Source organism: Hemiscyllium ocellatum, chromosome 32, assembly GCF_020745735.1.
Source record: "Hemiscyllium ocellatum isolate sHemOce1 chromosome 32, sHemOce1.pat.X.cur, whole genome shotgun sequence".
Classification (NCBI taxonomy): Eukaryota; Metazoa; Chordata; class Chondrichthyes; order Orectolobiformes; family Hemiscylliidae; genus Hemiscyllium; species Hemiscyllium ocellatum.
Genome location: NC_083432.1, coordinates 21799393 through 21812487, shown reverse-complemented (window position 1 = coordinate 21812487; position 13095 = coordinate 21799393). Strand labels below are relative to the sequence as shown.

Genomic DNA, 13095 nt, shown 5'->3' with positions numbered 1-13095 from the left:
CCACCAGATCTGGCTCAGAAGCTCCTCTCTGATGTGTCACTGTTAGGCACATTTGTTGGAGAGGAAGACAGGGGCTGAGAGAGGGCTCACATTACTGATCTATTTTCTCTATGCCATTTTGTCAACAGCTGAGCTTTTTATTTCTGTTTTCCTCTCCCATCAGCATTCCAAACAGCTGCCAGTGCCTGTCTCCCAACTGCCTGTGTCAACAGCTCCTTACTTCAGATCACATTTGAAAGTTCCCTTGTCAAGGTGGTACAGATGCCCAGGAGGTCATGACCCAGTAGCCAATTCACCATAAAGAAGATCTATGGTGCAAGGCTGTCATCCATCTAACAAACAAGGCTGAGTCAATGCCTCATATGCAGAGAGATGAGTGAAAATGTTGGAATTAGGAAATTGCAGATGTCTCCGTTGTCCTGTCAAGAGATGTCAAGAATACATCTGAGACAGGAAAAACGCAAATTGTTTAGCCATTTCATCTGCGCAGTAGATGTTGTCCAGGTCTCAAAGCAGCAGTGGGGTGTGCTGAAGAAGCAGGCTGGAGAGACTTGTGGTTTCATGCTGTCTGTCGGGTTTCTGCTGTTTCACACACTTTTTCTCATCATGACATACTTGCTGCAGCATTTGTAATGAATGTGCTAATGTCAGCATTGAGTAACAGGTTGCTGGTGACTCTGACCTTAGACAATGCTACAGAGAGAAATCATGTACCAACGTTTGTTTCCTCTGGTTCTCAACATGATGCCCACCATGACCGTTTTTCTGAACTTTAAACCCTGAACAGCTTCTGTTGGGCATTTTTGTGATGCATTTTGGGTCCTACAGGATAGATGAAACCGGCACAGAAGGAGGCCACTCAGCCCATCAAGTTTGCACCAGTTCTTCTAAAGAGAATCTAGTTTAATCTAAGGAATCCCATCAGGCCTAGCAGTGCCAAGCTAACTGCAATAATTGTTAGTTTCTCATCAAGTATTTATCTAATTTCCTTTTGAAAATTAATTTAAAATCTGGATCCACCTCAATATCAGGGACGAAGTGAATCCCAAATTCTAATCACTACTGGTATAAAGGTCTTCCTTGGGTTGTAACTGAAACTTTGCCAATTAACTTGAACATCTAGTTATCAATCTTTCATTCATTAGAAACAGATTCTAATCATTCCATCTATATCATAATATAGGGAGGGCCTCAACCGGGACCTTGGGTTCATGTCACATTACAGGTGATCACCATTGCACTACATACACACACAGATATTCCTACACACACACACACACACACTCTCACATACACACGGACACAGGTACACATAGACACACACACAGACACCCACACACACCCTTATAGACACACACACACTCTCACACAAGCACTCCCTCACAGACTTAAGACACTCTGCATTCACTACACACACACACACTTTCTCACACTCACAACCCCCACCCCAGACAGACAGATAGACACACACACACACACACACACACATACACACACACAAAGACCCACATGCACACATATATTTTGTGGGGTGAATTTGTACTTGCAGAGTTACATTGCACTTTGCTCAAAAACTGCATACATTCATGGAGAACTCTGAGCTCAAAAACTGCATGAATTTATGTAAAACTCTGTTATCTCACTTTTTGGATTAGAATCAATCTAAACATCAGGTCATTGACAGAGAACACAGGGAGCTAACACCTTCAACATATCGTCTAGCTATCACCATTGTTAACAGCTAACCCGAGAATGCAACTTTTAAAAAAAGGGTTTTGTGTATTACACACGAAAGAAGTGAAACTATCACTGTATTCTAACAGATAAAGGCTTAACAGACAATCAATTTTTCAATGTATAATTTCAGTTACATCACACTGCAAATTTTTGCTATAAATTCTGTGTTACGATCGAGCCCTCCACAATCACCTGATGAAAGAGCATCGCTCCGAAAGCTAGTGTGCTTCCAATTAAACCTGTTGGACTATAACCTGGTGTTGTGTGATTTATAATTTTGTCCAGTCCCATCAAGTTCCCTCAGGCATCTTGCCTCTAAGGATAAACAGTCCCAGCTTAAACCTCCCTTACTGCAGCCTATAATAAATCTCTTTGGCACCCTCGACAAATCCTTTACATTTCACATCCTTCTGATATCCAGAATCACCCACAGTTACAGTGAAGCTGAACTGTTCTACATAGAGTCAGCAAAACCTCTTCACCTTTGCATTCGATGTCTCACTTTATAAAGACATTGTCAGAAATGATATTGTATGATGCATTTCAAACCGCAGCTTTGTCAGCCAATTCTACTCAACTTGCTCATTCACATTGTGCAACTTCCTCTGCTTTTTAAACCTGGTACAAAGCTTTCTAATCTGATCAAAATAATATATTTGAGCTTTTTTATTGATACTTTCTCGAGAGCTACTTTTCAGCTTTTATGGACTCCTTATTCATTCTCATCTCATCATCTATTAAGTAATGCAGACACATGGCAACGATACTTTCAACACTTCAGTTGATGTGTGGAATGTTTGGACTCACACAGAAGCAGAATTAGAAGAATTCATCAATATGCTCAATTATGTGTTAAAATTAAAGCCACAAACACAGGCATAACAGAGGAACAGAAGTATGTTTTGAAAATAACAGACAATCTCTGACACAAAAAGGGCCATCACCTCAAACTCACCTTCTCCAGACGAGTGACATCACATTGAATGCACCTCCAGCATGTATGCACAAAGCTTTTAACCATGGAGTTACTGCCATATTCACTACATCTCAGATTTCAAACCCCAGATTTAAATCTAACAATGGTCTTTACAATAGCATCCACAGCATTTTAACTACACAGTTAAAATGTATGCAAACTTAAGCTAGAGATTCCACATTCTTTTTCAAGTAATTTATTATCTCAGTGACCTCACATTTGGTTGGTTTCCAGTTTGTTGACTACTTAAAATTTTGTTATCGCCATCTCTCAGCTCTGATAGATTGCCACTTGAAAGCAGGGGTTATGTTATCCAAGCCTCAGTCCCTATGACAGCACAGGCACAGGCCACTGTGATTCGCATCAATGCACCCCCTCCAGGGCCTGAGTCAAGATATGTGAAGCAATCAACAACCTCCAGTGTCGCATCTTCAATGCTGAGAGATGGTAGTGCTCTGAGTAAACCTCTGCCTTAGATCTCAGATAGTTCAGAGGTAGGGACAGCAAGGTGGCTCAGTGGTTAGCACTGCTACCTCACAGCGGCAGGGACCCAGTTCAATTCCAGCCTTGGGTGACTGTCCGTGTGGAGTTTGCACATTCTCCCCGTGTCTGTGTGGGTTTCCTCCGGGTGTTCCACAGTCCAGAGATGTGCAGGTTAGGTGGATTGGCCATGCTAAATTACCCATAGTGTTCAGGGATGCGTAGGTTAGGTGCATTAATCAGGGATAAATGCAGAGTAATAGGGTAGGGGGAATGGGTCTGGGTGGGTTAATCTTTGATGGCTTCGTGTGGACTTATTAGGCCAAATAGTCTGTTTCCATACTGAAGGGATTCTATGATAATCAGACTTAGAACTTTCTATCAATTCTGTTCTGCATTAGATAGTCTCTGTAGTTCATCTAAAGGCAGTAACAAGGAGAAGCATATGCCAAAGACTACCTGTGCTAGAACATCAACAGAAGTTACTGGAAAAGCTTAGCAGATCTGGCAGTGTCATTGAAGAGAAATCAGAGTTCACATTTCAGGTCTGGTGACCCTTCCTCAGAAGGGTTTTTTATTTTGTGCCAGGACATCACCCTGAACCTCAAAGAATTTCAAAGCTCTCATGGCGTTCCAATCATCTTGAGGAAACCTGTAGATCAATGCCCATAGCAAGTGAATCGTAACTTTGGTAAGGTCCTCCACGGGGAGGAGGGTACAATATTCACAGAGGATTTCTATGATATTTTGATAGATTTGTCCCCAGATTACAATATAAGGCAATATTCCACTCATATCTCCAACTGTTGGTTGCAGAGGGCAATGAACTGTTGTCTTCACTGATGGACCTGTTCCTTTTTTGATCCCATCAAGCATCCCCTGCAGTTCCCTCCGCTGAAAAACATATCTGGACATTCTAGCAAAATTGTAGCCAATAGTCATTTGCATGTCAGCTAGTTTGTTGGAAAAGCACCTCTCAGTGCATTCAGAATCATCTCGTTTACACCTTTCTTATAATTAATGAGAATGGACTGTTTCACTTCAATGATAGGTACTGTCATAATGATGTTAGCCACCACCCAATAAGCACATTTTCACTTCTACTTCACAGGTGTTGGGAGTATGGTATTATAGATGACCTATCCAAGGGTTTTCCATTTCACTTCTGCACTGTGCGTAGAAATGCTAGATAAAACCTGTTCAAAACCTGAGTAACACCTAGTTTTAATCTGCGTAGGCAACATGACCAACTTTGCTACAAAGACAGTATTCTACTTTGAATATAAAATCTTTATTTGCATCGTAACTCTGGTGCACACCAGGGAGTGATCTGTATTACAGTCAGCACAGTGGCTGCTGTGTGTGTTAAGAATGCTATTCAGTAGGTCATGCTTGGTGACGCTCAGATTCAGTTGGTACCAATGCCCTGATCTTAGATGTCTCCAAACCATCTTGTGACATGGATTGTTCAGAAAGAAGTGGCTACATATCCTGACCACAGTATAACAGAGACTGTCTTAGTGGTGCCACCTCAGTCCCTAAAGCAAAAGCTTTGGATTCAAGTCTAAATCCATGATTTGATGGCTGAGAAAGCCATGTTCAGAACGTAGCCAAATTGATTGAGGGTCAATCTGCAAGCCCTTCTACCATATGCCAATATGGCCAGTAAGAACAGAAGAAGCTCCTGGTTAGACTTGGTGAAGGGAGGTTTGAACCCAGATCATCAGTATCCATAGCAACAGGCTTTAACATTAATGTAAAAGAGTATTTTGCCACAGCAGCTTGAACTTCTTGGTGGGGGGATGGGGGCATGGTTTCGGGGGGTGAGGAAGTTTATTCAGTTGACTAGACAGGCAGTGTGACTGAGATTGATGCCAACAGCATGGGGTCCGAACACTATTCTGGCTGGAGAGGATTTGGGACCTGACTCGTTGCCACGAATATGGTGGGAATCATGGGGCTGAGTCAAATCTGCCCTCCAGCACAAGACTGAAGAAGAGGAATACAATAGCAAGAAAAAATAAAATTTAGGAATGCTGTTACATTTAAGTTAGCACGAATTGAATGCGTGTAATGCTGTGAAGACTTTTCAACAGTGGAATCAGTTTCACAAATGACCAGATTTCATTTTATGGTTAATCATGAAAAATACAAATAGTTTCAAACTTAGAAACAATACATTAAAAACAGAGATCACTGTATTGTTCAGCTGGAAGTGTGGTAGAGAGTGGAAAACATGGCCTATGGGGCTGGATGTCGGTCTCATTCTAAGCATTGAATCAGGTTTGTTAATACAACTGCATTTTTGAATCTTCTCCAATGTAATAATATCCTTCCTATAGCACGGCGATCAGAACTGCATGCAGTATTCCAGAAGAGGCCTCACCAATGTTCTCGAGAACCTGACGTCCCAACTTGTATATTCAAAGGTCTGAGCAATGAAAGCAAGCACGTTGAATGGCTTCTTAACCATCCTGTGTACCTGTGTACAAGTAAGCTGAATCAGAGAGTTTGTCAAAGGTGCCTGAAAGTGAAACAGGCACCATGACTGCAAAAGAGCTACCATGACATAGATGAGGGCAGAGCAGTAGACATTGTCGGTATGGACTTTAGTGAAGCCTTTGTCAAGGTTCCACATGGTAGACTAATGAGCAAAAATAGATCCCATGGGATTCACAGTGAGCTTGCCAACTGGATACAAAATTGGCTTGATGAGAGGAGACAGAGAGTGGTGGTGGAGGGTTATTTTTCAGACCATAGGCCTGTGACCAGCAGTGTTTTATAGAGATTGATAAGGTGTCCACTTTTGTTTATAATTTATGTAAATGGTTTGTATGAGAATATAGGAGGCATGGTCAGCAAGTTTGAGTATGATACCAAAATTGTTTTTTTAGTGGACAGTGAAGAAGGTTATCTAAGATTACAAAGAGATCAATTGGGTTGATTGACTGAGGAATGGCAGATGGAGTTTATAGAGTCATAGAATCATAGAGATGTACAGCATGGAAACAGACCCTTCGGTCCAATCTGTCCATGCTGACCAGATATCCCAACCCAATCTAGTCTCACCTGCCAGCACCCGGCCCATATCCCTCCAAACCCTTCCTATTCATATACCCATCCAAATGCCTCTTCAATGTTGCAATTGTACAGCCTTCACCACATCCTCTGGCAGCTCATTCCATACACGGACTACCCTCTGCGTGAAAAAGTTGCCCCTTAGGTCTCTTTTATATCTGTCTCCTCTCACTCTAAACCTATGTCCTCTAGTTCTGGACTCGCCGACCCCAGGGAAAATACTTTGTCTATTTATCCAATCCATGCCCCTCAATTTTGTAAATCTCTATAAGGTCACCCCTCAGCCTCTGACGCTCCAGGGAAAAAAAACCCAGACTGTTCAGCCTCTCTCTATAGCTCAGATCCTCCAATCCTGGCAACATCCTTGTAAATCTTTTCTGAACCCTTTCAAGTCTCACAATATATTTCTGATAGGAAGGAGACCAGAATTGCATGCAATATTCCAACAGTGGTCTAACCAATGTCCTGTACAGCTGCAACATGGCCTCCCAATTCCTGTACTCAATGCTCTGACCAATAAAGGAAAGCATAGCAAACTCCTTCTTTCCTATTCTATCTACCTGCGACTCCACTTTCAAGGAGCTATGAACCTGCATTCCAAGGTCTCTTTATTCAGCAACACTCCCTAGGACCTTACCATTAAGTGCATATGTCCTGCTAAGATTTGCTTTCCCAAAATGCAGCATCTCACATTTATCTGAATTAAACTCCATCTGCCACTTCTCAGCCCATTGGCCCACCTGGTCCAGATCCTGTTGTAATCTGAGGTAACCCTCTTCGCTGTCCACTAAACCTCCAGTTTTGGTGGCATCTGCAAACTTACTAACTGTACCTCTTATGCTCGCATCCAAATCATTTATGTAAATGACAAAAAGTAGAGGACCCAGCACCGATCCTTGTGGCACTCCACTGGTCACATGCCTCCAGTCTGAAAAACAACCCTCCACCACCACCCTCTGTCTTCTACCTTTGAGCCAGTTCTGTATCCAAATGGCTAAATTCAAGGTATTGCATTTTTGTAAAACAAACAAGGGTAGGACTAATCAAAATAATGGTAGAGCCCCTGGTAGTGTTGTAGAACACAGAAACCTAGGGGTTCAGGTACATAATTCGTTGAAATTTGTGTCACATATAGACAGGGTGGTTAAGAAGGCATTTAGCACATTGCCTTCTTCACTCAGACCTTTGAGTGTAGGAATTGGGAAGTCATGTTGAAGTTGTACAGGAGGTTGTTGAGGTCTCTTCTTGATTACCGTATGTGGTTCTGTTTGCCCTCCTATAGGAATGATATTATTAAATTGGAGAGGGTTCGGAAAAGATTTCCCAGGTTGTAGCCGGGAGTGGAAGGTTTGAGATATAAAAAATGGGCTGGATTGACTGGACTTCTTTCATTGGAGTGTGAGATTTTGAGGGGTGGCCATATAGAGGTTTATAAAATCATGAAGGGCATAGATAAAGTGAATAGCAAGGGTCTTTTCCCTTGTGTGGGGGAATTCAAAACTAGGGGGCATATTTTTAAGGTGAAAGGAGAAATATTTAAAAAGGACATGAGGGGCAACATTTTTACACACAATTGTTTGTGTATAGAATGAACTTCCAGAGGAAATGGTAGAGGTGGGTACAGATACAACATTTAAAAGACTTTTGGATAAGTACATGAACAAGGAAGGTTGGAGGGATATGGCCAAACACAGGCAAATGGGGCTAGTTTGTTTTGGGAACATGGTCAGCATGGAATAGTTGGACGGAAGGGTCTGCTTCTATGCTGTAAGACTCTTTAATTCTTTAACACTTTGGTGGGAAAAGCTCAGCAAATCAAAGAAAAATTGGAAACTATATTAAAAGGAGTCTCGGCAAAAGTAATCAATCTTCCTTTGTATCTATTAACTTTCCTCCTTCAATGGGACCTTATTAGTGTGCAGTAAACAGGATTATCAGGATAACCCAGGAATGACTTCTCACCTCAAACCCCTGGCAGAGACAGACGACAAGACTGGCCCATTCCCTCCCTTTACTGCACCCCTCCAACTCCACATCCCTATTACAATTTCCTTCTGCTATATACATGGGACAGAAACCTGGAGAGACTGGAATTGTCCTTGACATGTACTGACAGAGTCTCTCACTTACCCTTGCTGGTCCCTAGAACATCAGTGCCATTATTTCCGGATTTAATTTGTTGTGAAGCAATCACTGATATGTAAACATTTTTTTTTCTCTCATGAAATCATGACTTCACAAGAGATTGGAATATGGATTGTGGATTTTCATTATTGTGAGCGATCAGCCCCAATTCATTTTTGCATCATTTTTCTTCACAAGTGGACATTCCTTTGCTTAAGTCTGTTGAGCACCAGCAATAGAACATGATGGAACAAGGCATCAGTGTAGAGTGTACTTACTGTCCATGCATTGCTGACATTTTGTATCCTCAGCTCCACAGGGAGTAACCACACCTTCTCCCGGAGGGCACTCGGAGCAGCATTTTCCATCGTCGGTATATTGCTCGCTCTCACAGAACTCCTGAGCATTGTACAGAGACACCTTTATCAAAAGAAAGAAAATCCAAAGTCATGATATAATGATACACTTCATAAATTCATCTTTTTTTAGGTGCCAACATACATCATTAATAGCCATAAGTCAGGGTAATGCCAGTAATTTTCAAAATATTCCAAGAACATTGCATTGGATAGGCATTTGGAAGTTATTGGGCTAGTGTAGGTTAGGTAGGATTCGGTCGGCGCAACATCGAGGGCCGAAGGGCCTGTACTGCGCTGTATCTTTCTATGTTCTATGTTCTAACAAAACTACTGGAAGTGCTTAGCCAGATTGGCAGCATTCAGGGTGAGGCATGTCAATCTTCAGGTCAATGGGCAATCATCAGGAATTCTAATGGATGGCCATCAACCTCAAATATTGAACAGGAGTTTGCCTCCCCCAAGGTGGCAAGCTCGGAGGTGAGCTATGGGGAAGAAGCAAGAAAGTGGGGGAAGCAGAGTTGGTCAGCTCAACCAGTTCTTTCATGCCAGTGTGCAAGGAGCAGGTAGGATTGGGTTCCTGGATCAGGGAGTCAGGCAACCATTTACGTATTTAAGGCTAAACAAAAATAGAACCGTTGGTGATGGGAGTCAGAAGCAAAATCAGAAATAGCTGAGAAAAGTTCTGAAGGATCACTGGGCTCAAAATGTTAACTCTACTGTCTTTTTACAGACCTGTTGAGATTTTCCCAGGAATTTCTGATTTTGTTACACATTTCAGGTCCTAATGAGGGGTGATTTTCTGGCATTAAATCGGTACTTTGCCTCTGGGGCAGACACTGCCATATACAGAGGCTAGCAGCTTAATGGAGGCAACCTTCCTACAGAGATAAAGGACAGAGCCCAGCTCAACCCACAAAAGCGGGCACCAAGGGGGTCAACCCTTTTCGCCAACCCCCCTCCCCTCAGCCCAGAATCCCCATGGCCAGAATCATCTGAGGAGGGTACTGCCTCCCCAAAGCCCGAACCTAAATATTTATTTATTCTTTTATAACTGTGTGGGTGACTTTACACTGGGATGGGTTCAGAGTCTCCGACCTGCTTCATTAGCGTCTACCTCTCCCAGTCAGGCTGAGGAGGCTCTTGAGCAGCCAACCCTCTTAAACCTTTGCCTTTTGAAGCAAGGAGAGGTATACTTTTGAACAGTAAAGAAATTAAGGGTAATAGTTAGTCAACACGTGGTATTGTGTCAGAGGTATGCTGATTGCTTCATGTGATATTGAGCAAACAGATAATGCTCAAAGTTTGTTGCAGAATTCCAATGTAGCCATGTGTTATTGTATTTATTTAAACTAATTATGCGAGTTGGTAGCACTGAGTCACAAATTGTGGATTTTTGACTCTCTCTAGGGCTTAAATACCTAACATAATGACTGCATTGCTATATTTTATGCTAATTTGGAGATTCTGTCTATCTGCACAGCTGAAAATATAAAATTGCAAGGCTCTGTATGAAGGAAAGTAAAAGGTCACCTGAATCAGTATACCTGCTGCATCTGCCTGGGACTGAGGCAGTACTGTCAAACTAGCCCATTGGATCCGAAGCACTTTGACATTTTGTCAGGATATTAGGAGAAATTTCTCTTAAATATTTTCTGCAAAATTAGTTCACTGTAACCCATTGTATTGTTTTGCCATGGCTATTGCACATTGTGCAAAGAAAAACTACGAGACTCAATTGCAAGCAGCCATAATTGAGCAGCCGCATTTACACCTCCACAACAGAGAGGGCGGCAGAGAGAATGTTCGGTAATTATCATATGTTAAGATTGCAAATTATAAACTCTGGGGGCAACCTGTGATTCAGATTGTTAATGTTCTGTTTACTGCATCAATGAACTGAAGTCATCTGGACGTAAATCAAACTAATCTTATTCTTCTTTTTGCAAGGTTACTTCCTCATTTGACCATGATGTTAAAATCATTTATGAGTGAATGGCACAGCAATTTCAGGCAAGAAACTACTGCACAGCTAAATATGAATCTCCAAACTGTAGTGATTGGAATGAGGTTGGCCAGATAGGTCTCACTGAGTAAGAGATCCCTAATTGGGGCTGTTACCCTGGGCCAATTAGGGAGTCCTGGCTGACAGATATAACTGTCTCAGGGATTCTCCTTATTCTAGGGACTGGTCAGAGTCCATGTTCTGTGCATGTGCAAATAAAGAATAACTTTGTGACAGGATACTGGCCTCTGTGAAGTTAGTTCACAAACATTGTTGTATGGGCTTAAGACTTTTTTTACTGTCCATCTCAGAATGGTGTCATGAAATTGCTATATTTGCATGATAGTTCCAGAATTCAGGCCTAGTAATTAGCACCATAAGTACTATATTTAACAAGTTCACAATTATAAATTACTGCCAATCGACATCTCTGGCACTCAAAAAACTTATTTAAACATGGAGTCTCATCTACGGATTTTGAATTTTGGGGACTACTAGTTTAAAAATGCAAATTGGATTTTTCCCCCTTCTCTTAGTACAGGCTGTTATTTTTTTCCTCTCTGTTTTTCTATTTTAACTCACCTCTCTTTTCAGTCCTCCCACTGTTCATTTCCTAATCCTTCAGCTTGATTTGTAAAGGAGATATCCTGTGCCTTGAAGCCCTACAATGATCTCAGCTGTCTTTACTGAGGTTGTAAAGTTGCCAGAGTCCTGCCCTGTTACTAGACAGAGAGGGTTGATGGCAGTTTAACCTGAGCGTTAGCACACCTCAGGCAAAGGGAGAGGTTGAGAAGGAGAGTCCTTCTTGGTAACCTCAGTCAGTGCAGGAATTGGACGCCATGCTGTTGGCATCACTCTACATTATAAATCAGCTATCCAGCCAAGTCAGCTTTACCAACTCCTCCATTTGTGAGATGAATAATGCAGATAGGAGTCTGACACAATGTAAATGACACTACCGCAAAATTTCCATTATTAATCAACTTATATGTAGCTCCAAGTCCAGATTTGGATATGTGCACAGAGTAGTAAACCACCTCAAACTAAAATTTAAATTGCAGAAGCCAACTTAAGAACACAACAGGGAAGAAAAGGCCTTCGAAAAGATTCAAAGGTCTTTTCAATTGATTGGCAACTTCTACTGCAGCTACAGCTGGGAGAGCAGAAAGAACCAGCAAGAAATAATGACAGGAAAGGGAGCACACCGAGCAAATGTGGGAGTGAAGGAAAATGGCTGACTGGGCATTGCTGCTTGATATCAGCTGGCATGGAGGTGGTACTTCCTGAGATAGTCATGAGGTACACAACCCTCTGGGTAAATGTTGCATATGCCGGCCAATATGTGGAGAAAGATGCGGAGGTGAAGATTTTAAAAAATTCTTTCTTGCTATCACTGGCAAGGCCAACATTTGTTATCCAAGTGGCTAGCTAGGTTCAGGTTAGAGGTAACCATATTATCGTGGCCTGGAGTCATACGTAGACCAGACAAGGGAATGATGGCAGATTTCTTTCCCTAACGGGGCATGAGTGAATCAGCTGGGATTTTTTTTAACTTTCTATACTCATTATCGTGATCACCATTACTGAGAATAGTTTCATATTCCAAATTTATTATCCCAAATCTTCTGGCCAATGTCAGAATCCCGCTTTCCAGCACTGACCCAGGCAAAGAAGCTCCCTGCTTAATTCCCTCTGACCTTTCTAGCCAATATTCTGATGAAAATTCCTGTAAAACCCCTTCAGCCCAGAAAACCTTGGAGGGGGTAACACAGATAACCTGTGCAGGTGCCACGTCTGTTTGCTGTAGTGAATCCATGTTTGCTGCTTCCGGTTGCTGCATGACTTGTGATGGGTTTTTTTTTCTTTCATCAATAGAATCCCTCTGTGGCTTAGCTATTGCATTGTAGTAAATTAGCATGATTTGGAGATGCCGGTGTTGGACTGGTGTGTGCAAAGTTAAAAATCACACAACACCCCAGGTTATAGTCCAACAGGTTTAATTGGAAGCCTCCAATTAAACCTGTTGGACTATAACCTGGAGTTGTGTGGTTTTAACTTAGTAAGTTAACAGTTTTAGTATCCCAGATCATATTGGAATACTAGTGAGTGAATGTGACTTAGGTAAGGGTCAAAGGAGGGAGTTAGCAGGGAGTTTAGTCAGGTTGGAAGGAGTTGTCAGGTAGATGGAGGGAACAGTCAGTTCAGCTTGTGGGGGTGAGGTGAGTTGTGTTGTGAGTTGTTGTCAGTCAGAGTTTAGGCTGGGATTGTATGGTTGTGGGGTCTAAATCAGGTTGTGCCAATGCTGGGTGTGTGAATTCAGAATTACACAGTAGTTTTCT

At 42.0% G+C, this 13095-nt stretch overlaps 1 protein-coding gene across 1 annotated transcript in view; it reads right to left on the bottom strand.

Annotated features, from left to right (window-relative positions):
* ngfrb (nerve growth factor receptor b) overlaps positions 1 to 13095 on the bottom strand; it is a 177060-nt gene that overhangs the window by 139631 nt on the left and 24334 nt on the right. The window contains exon 2 of the mRNA XM_060848555.1: positions 8674 to 8815. Within this exon, the coding sequence (XP_060704538.1) occupies positions 8674 to 8815 (142 nt within the window). The remainder of the gene's footprint in view (positions 1 to 8673; positions 8816 to 13095) is intronic.